This window comes from Acyrthosiphon pisum, chromosome A2 (genome assembly GCF_005508785.2).
Source record: "Acyrthosiphon pisum isolate AL4f chromosome A2, pea_aphid_22Mar2018_4r6ur, whole genome shotgun sequence".
Taxonomy (NCBI): Eukaryota; Metazoa; Arthropoda; class Insecta; order Hemiptera; family Aphididae; genus Acyrthosiphon; species Acyrthosiphon pisum.
The window spans coordinates 112,912,738-112,920,241 of NC_042495.1; the positions used below are offsets into that span (position 1 = coordinate 112,912,738).

General features: G+C 29.4%; 1 protein-coding gene across 1 annotated transcript; it reads right to left on the reverse strand.

The window, feature by feature from the left end:
- Positions 1-237: 237 nt before the first annotated feature.
- Positions 238-4,350, reverse strand: LOC100160420 (myogenesis-regulating glycosidase-like; the record flags this gene model as incomplete). The annotated part of the gene is made up of 7 exons (XM_029489592.1): positions 238-540; positions 621-777; positions 882-1,263; positions 1,728-1,986; positions 3,079-3,535; positions 3,851-4,158; positions 4,257-4,350. Coding segments are annotated over 7 exons (1,872 nt in total), but the record flags the coding sequence as incomplete, so codon positions are not given.
- Between the last annotated feature and the right edge of the window lie 3,154 nt (positions 4,351-7,504).

Consider the following 7,504-nt stretch of genomic DNA (forward strand, 5'->3'; position numbering starts at 1 on the left):
TGTGTTGTAATAAACGGTATTATATATTTTAGTTTTTTAAACTGGCATAAACGGTAGTCAAAATATTGAATAAAACCATTACAAAATAGAACGCATTTTTTTTTTTTGTATTTTGAAGGACTGGAACTATATTTTCCGTTTTTTCTGAGAGTCAAAAAATGGAAACGATTTAGTGAAAAGAATGCAGGGTATTTTTCAAAATAATTATAATAACATTTTTTTTAAAATAACCGTCTTTAATTGTTGTTTGTACATTCAGAAAATAAAATTTATAAAATTGTATTCAAAAGTAACATGGCTGTATACCTATTGTATGTATACCTATTCATTGGAAAATATGGTGAAACGCTTTAACTCTGGTAAACCACGGAAGAACATCGAGCTTGGCAGGGTAATTACGCAACCACTTTCTACCGGTGATCAGATGTGAATTTGGATGGTTCTCATCCCTCCATATCCCAGAAGGCAAGTAGACATCTCGGGATGTAGCGCCTTGGACAATCACTGGAGCGACAAGAATATTTTCGCCCAAAAGATATTCTTTAAATTGTGCGATTAAAAATAAATTATTAAACTGCAATATGAAAATTTTTACTTGAAATTTAAACGTATTAACTTACCGTCGGCAATTGTTTGTGCAACGGGATCTGTGGGGTCGATCCACCAGACTGGAGGATTCAGTGGACTACCCTTACCTACACTACTTCTCATCAGCTCGATAATGGTGTCTGTATACTTAGCGCGGAGATTCATTAAATTCCTGCATACATCTACCGTCTATAAATACAAGCATTTAAGGTGTTAATTCGTAGTCATTAAATTTGGCTAATGGCCGCCGCTGTCAATAAATAATAGCTTGTCAAACATAGTCGAGTAGGCACCTGTTGGTCAAAATCCCAAGGCGTGTACGAAAATTGTACGACCGGCATGAATACGTTTGCTTGCATCCATCTGATGTACATCTCTTTGGAAGGCGGTGCATTGTAGTAACCGTTTCCGCCGATCATGTCGGGCAATACAAACGGATATCCGATCATATTCATTTGTATCAGAGCTGTTATCAATGTGGGTAGTCCGAGTCTGTAATCCCAGCGAGACTCACGGTCGATCATCCGTAAGAGACCACCGAATTCTTGACTTCTCCTTGATACTCTGTACTCAATACCGTTACCAAAAGGCACAAGCGTTTTGAGATATGCGTTTACGATGTTATCGGGGTAGTAGGTCAGATCGTTATCGTAATATTCTGGAAGTTGTGGGCTCCTGTATAAAAACCAAAAAAAAATTATACTTTTTGTTATATTTTATGTATGTAACAAATTAATTATTGGCTAAATATTATAATTGTTATATAAATTGATCATTTTTATTCTGTACCAACAATAATTAAACAATGTAGGTAGTGTCTATAATATATTATACATATTATATTTTTATAAAACGAGAATTGTATACATTGGTAAATGTTTTTGTACTGTAATTTTTTATTTGTTAATATTTTAACATCGATGACAATTATTAATTTATTGTAACGACCATGTTTAAGCATATATATAAAACTGCTGTTAAGTAGGTATAATATATTATGTGTTTAACTGTATTTAAAAAAAAGGCTGAAACTTAAAGTCCTATAATAATATGTTTTAAATAATATTCATATTTATAGTTTTAAAATCAGCCACAGACTACTCGTAAAACGCATTTTAATAATTCCTACATAAACATACCAACTGGTTTCTCCTGCATCAAACTTGAATGTGTCGATACCAGATTTTGCAAGTAAATCACGTAGACCATTAGACCACCAAGTTGCTGCTTCGGGATTTGTGAAGTCTATGTAAGAGCCATTGCCATTCCACCACGTGGAATTCACTGTGCCTGATGTACTTTTCACAAAGTATCCCTTCTGTTTGACCGTCTCGTGAGTAGGACATTCCAAATTTATGAACGGATGTGTCCACAAAGACGTCTTGAAACCTATTGATTCTATAAAATAATTATAACATAAAACATTTTAAGATATATTCATCACGTGAGTAGGTATAATAATATGTATAATAAATAATGTTCTTCAAGAAAACAGTCATACGAATAATTATTATAAATTTAAAAAATGCCACATTACCTATGTGGTTAATTTTTACTAAAATCTAATGATTAATAATGAGCATTCGACAATGTAAGAACATGACAAATTACTACCTAACTATAATAGGTGTCGAAGTAAATCGAAAATAATTAACAGATTAATGTAATATTTGAAAATTTTTTAAATTTTAAAAATCTAGATGTGAAATTAATTTAATTTAATAAACTCAATATTCGTTCATAATATAATATATGGGTACATGTGTTGAGCAATATGATTATTTGTATGGTTAAAATTTGTAGCTTAGTTTCATATAAAATTGGTACGGAATACGGATTCCACATTATAGTAAAAATAAATACCAGCATATAAGTTTAATTGCAAAATACAAAACCGCTTAAGTTATGTGTATAATTTTGGTATAAAATATTACATTCAAATGTTATGTGATCGTTGTTTATTCTTACCGTTTTTTTGTTTAATTTTATTCAATTAATAATTCAAATTTAAAAATGTTGCAATCATGAAATTATAATTATCTTTTAAATGAAAAAAAAACCATTGAGTATTCTGTTAGGATGTTTTCAGAATTATCAGTTGATGAAATTTTTAATATATTATAGGCATAGTTATTAATTATGGTTATAAAATGGTTTAGTGTTCATACCAGACATTAAAACGCATTAAACCGCGGTAGGTATCAAAAATAACTGGCATAGAACCAAACCTAAACTGACCAGTAACCAGACTGAAATCATTTTATTTTTGGGGAACTGAATTCAAACCAACTGTTAAATAAAATAAAATAATTATAATTATAATAATAAAAAAAAAAGTTTTATATTTGGATGAACTTTGTGTTTTCGTATTACGGAGTATTTTTGAAAATATCTGAATGCATATTTCGACTATATTTCATCTACAACTGTAACTTCCTAACACTATAATTACTAATCATAACAGTAACTAGTAAGCCATTTTATACATACTCAAGTCTTTGACGAGTCCCGATATGTTCGCAAATCTCGACATATTAAATTCTGCACTACCGTAGCAAGTTTCCCAGTTGTCATCGATTTCCATTGTACCTCTGGGGAATCCGTGGTCGACGATTTCTTGAGCAAATTCTCGGACAGACGACGTGTTGACGTTGACTTTGTACCTCGCCCATGTAGACCAAATCGGATACTTTACGACGTACGGATCAGGAATTTTCGAAGGCATGCCGAGGAAATCTTTAATGGCTCTTTCGTGTGCTACTCGAGCGTTTTTGTACTTGCAAATTCGGTACAGCATCACATTTCTGGTTTTTCTATACGGAGCTTCGACTTTGGATGTAAAGCACATCTGACCCGGTCGCGGACCGTTTATATCTACAAATAGAGGAACCGACTCGTCGATATAGATATAATATCCGTCAGAGTTGAAGAAATAAGACTCGATGACCTAAAACAACAGAAAAAAAAATTCCGGTATATTAATTTATGATTGTAAATTAATATTAGTTATAGCAGCCTTGAACAGAATTTAAATTAAAAAATACGAAATAGATTTGAGATATTATAGTCAAAATATTACAATAGGTACATTGTTTTGTTTAATATAATATATAAGTACATGAATTATGATCGGCGGGAATTATGGTTCGGAAAAATATCATTAAAATATTCTAGCTTAAAGTTTGGGTAAAAGCGATATAGTATTAAGAAGAAATTTTGTAACAAAACGCCTAAACTTAAATATTCAAAAACTTTGACTTACGGCTTGGTCGCCCGATGATTTGGTTACGTATGGATTATTCGTCCAGTTAATATTGTTTAGTGGCCAATGTTGAAAAGTCACTTCGGCGCCTCCATACCAAGAACTTCCCTCCATATCGACACAAAATTGCAAGACATCGTTCAACGATTGAGCTACTTGCTCGTAATTCTGACATTCTGGCTTCTCTGATTTTGAAAAGTAACGCAAATAGTTTTCGTTGCCTTTTGTTTTTGGTGTACACACGCCCAAATCTCTATCAATACAATCTTCATAGAAGTTAAGGTTGAGGCTCTTTTCGGCAGATATTTCTAAAATGATTAAGTATATTTTATGCTTGTTAATTAAGCACACGAAAAAAATAAATTGTTATAGTCAATAGTTATTTATAATATATTTTAGTAATTACTTCCATGTGCCACTTGCAAATTGCTTTCATCATCGGGGAACAAAACAATATGCTTTGACGCCAAACACACTGACGAAAATGTCAGTGTTATCACTTATCAAATAAAAAACTAAAAAATATAAGATTAAGCATTATACAATAATATATTGATTAATTGATAAATTATTATATTTTTATTTACCAATAAAATTAAAAATATGTGGATCAAAATTTGATTAATATGTATTAATGTTGTAAAATCGGTATTAAAATATGACTACTTATCATTAAATTGTATACAAACTAAATAATCATTTAAATGTATTCATCCATTACAATAATCAGCTGAACTTCCATTTGTTAAAAACTACTCAATCACAATAATTATACATAATTTAATACAGTTTTGTGTCAATTTAAAAAAAATACATATTTTAAAATGTATTAAAATCACCTTTAGTGAATTTTGATTCAATACTTATAATATTTTGAATATTAACTATTAACTATTATCATACATTTTATCTATTGGTTGCTAAAAATTTTTATCCAGTATCCAGGGGTTTTAGTTCTGTGAATATTTCTTTAAGTATATTTTTTTAAATTGAATAAAAATGAACGTGTTCTCATTCTAGTAGTTAATTATAGCATACAAATAGTTTATTTTTAAATATTATTAGTTACGCTGAGCATTAATATCCAATTTTTGAATTCAAAAAGTATGAAAATGTGATTCGAAATTCAATAAAATAAACTAAAATGTTTATTTCAAGTGTTGTAAGAAAATAAGTAATAATTAATATATTAATATATATAAAATATATCTGTAAAACGATCATAGGTTCCGTGTCAAATCCTATAGGAGCATCACTTGACTTAACAGTTAACAAATCAAAAAACAATATAGAAATAAACACATATATTATTAGAGGCTGTTAGGTAATACTACTAGTATGTAGTGAGCAAAATAGTTAGGACAGTCACATAGTGTCGAGACCTAATGCTTTAAATTTATAAAAAAAATTTAAATTGAATAAAATATATTCACCGTGCATGATTAAGCATTACGACTTACCAAACTCAATTCTTAGCATAAAATTATAATTTTTATAAAATGTAATATGTAATAATACAAACTATGTAATAATAATGTAATAATTACCCAGGAAATTAGTCATATTTTTCCATTTTAGTTGAAATGTAACATACATGATGCCAGTGCCAGTGGAGCAAATGGTATTGTGCTTGCTGTAAGCGAGTAGCGTTGCATTTTATAGTTTAAGTTTATTTGTTGTAAATTGATGATTTCGATAACACTACGAAATTAACTACGTCATTGTACAAATTATAGTATTTTTTATTCAATTATTTTAATGTTGAAGTATTTTGTTTTGCTTATGTTAATAAAATATAATTGAAATTTCAATTAAAATAAACAATAAAAAATCATTATTTACATAATATTAAGTATTTAAATAATTCACTTGATTATAAAATGAAAAAAAAAATGAACAGGATGTAATGACAAGGCACACATTTTGCTTCACACACTTTGACACGAGCTAGTCCATAAGTTTTATACTACTCCATACCTAGCGTTTGCCAACTATTTACTATTCATTTTTATTTTATAAGACTATGATAAATACTATTATATTTTAAAGTTTATATTGTAATGCTGCTGTTTATAATATGATTATTATGTATTGAAATGTAGTCATAATAAGTAATATAAAGTAAAATACAATTTTAATTATCGATTGAACCTTAATAGAAACCATTCATGTTGAAATGTTAAGTATTCATGAGTATGATTACAAGTTATTATTACAAAATAGGTCGTATAATATTTGCGGTTATCAAAATTAATTTTTTTTGTAATCACATTGATAACAAAATCTCGCTTTACATTTTGGAGCTGCCGGAGATGTAATGAATAACCAACTATCAAACCCGTGACTTCAAAATTTTTTTTTTAAATATATAATAGTATTTGTTACTAGCTGAGCTATGGAACTTCGTTTAACGTAAAAAGTTCCAACTTTAAAAAAAAAAAATGTAGTTGTTCAACTCGTTTTGGGTGCAACTCGGCCTCTCTAGTAGGCAATCCGACTACTATCATATTATAAAGTAGGAAATGTGTGAACATTTTATTCGATGCATGCTTGCATCTGATCTGCCCGATTAACCAATGGTAACCTAATAATAAATTCTAATTTCTACATTTCCACCATAAATCTCAAAATCCCCGTTTGAGCACCTCCTCGGGTTAATTCTAGGATGGTGAAAGATACTTTACGACCTATTCTCATACCTACCAAGTATACAAAAAAAAAATTCATTAAAATCGGTCTACCCGTTTTGGAGGAGTGCGACCACAAACACCGTGACTCGAGATTTATATATGTTAGATATACAACATGAGAAAAAAATAAAAATCTTTTCAAACATTTAATTTGAATTAATTATAAATTATAATAATGAATGTATTTTGTACATCTTAACAGTGGCGGATTGTGCCACCGGGAGGCCGGGAAGTTTCCCAGTGGGCCGGAGCCCGGTCATGACTATACGGGCCAATCATCCTAAAACTGATTTTTATAATTTATTTTATACTTAAATTTGTTCTTTTTTATTTTAAAAAATATTATTTGCATTATTATCTATGAGTAAACACTAATAAGATAACTCTAGTTAATTTCACGGTTATTTATTTATTCATGGTATTATCTTGGTAGCTTTATAATACTGAAATACAACCGGCCAAAGCAAAGCAATGCAGACCGATCTCGGGACTATTTTCAATCACACTAATTCATAAAGTGAATACCTTTAGTTAAAGAAGTAATATTGTAATAATTTATAATATTATGTTTTATTTTTTCGTTCAATAAGAAATGCTAAACCATTGCATATATATTAAACTAGGTACCCACCCAGGCTACCTAATAATTTCTAAATAAAAATAAGTACTGAATTATTTTAACTATTATAGAGTGATGAATGTGATACTACTTTTTATAATGCTGATGTTAATGATGACAAAAATATTGCTATGGTTAAAGATTTTAAAAAAAATAATTTGTTAGATATTTCTTTTAATTATTTTCAAAAACCTATGCCATCTGGTGTCAATGATTAATATTTTTTAATTTTACTACATTTCCACTAAATTGTTTGCATTAATGGTGTTTTGGGCCGGTGAAATGAAATTCTCCCGGGCCGGTTAGAACCCAAGAACCCTACACCATTTTCTTTTTAGTCTTCGT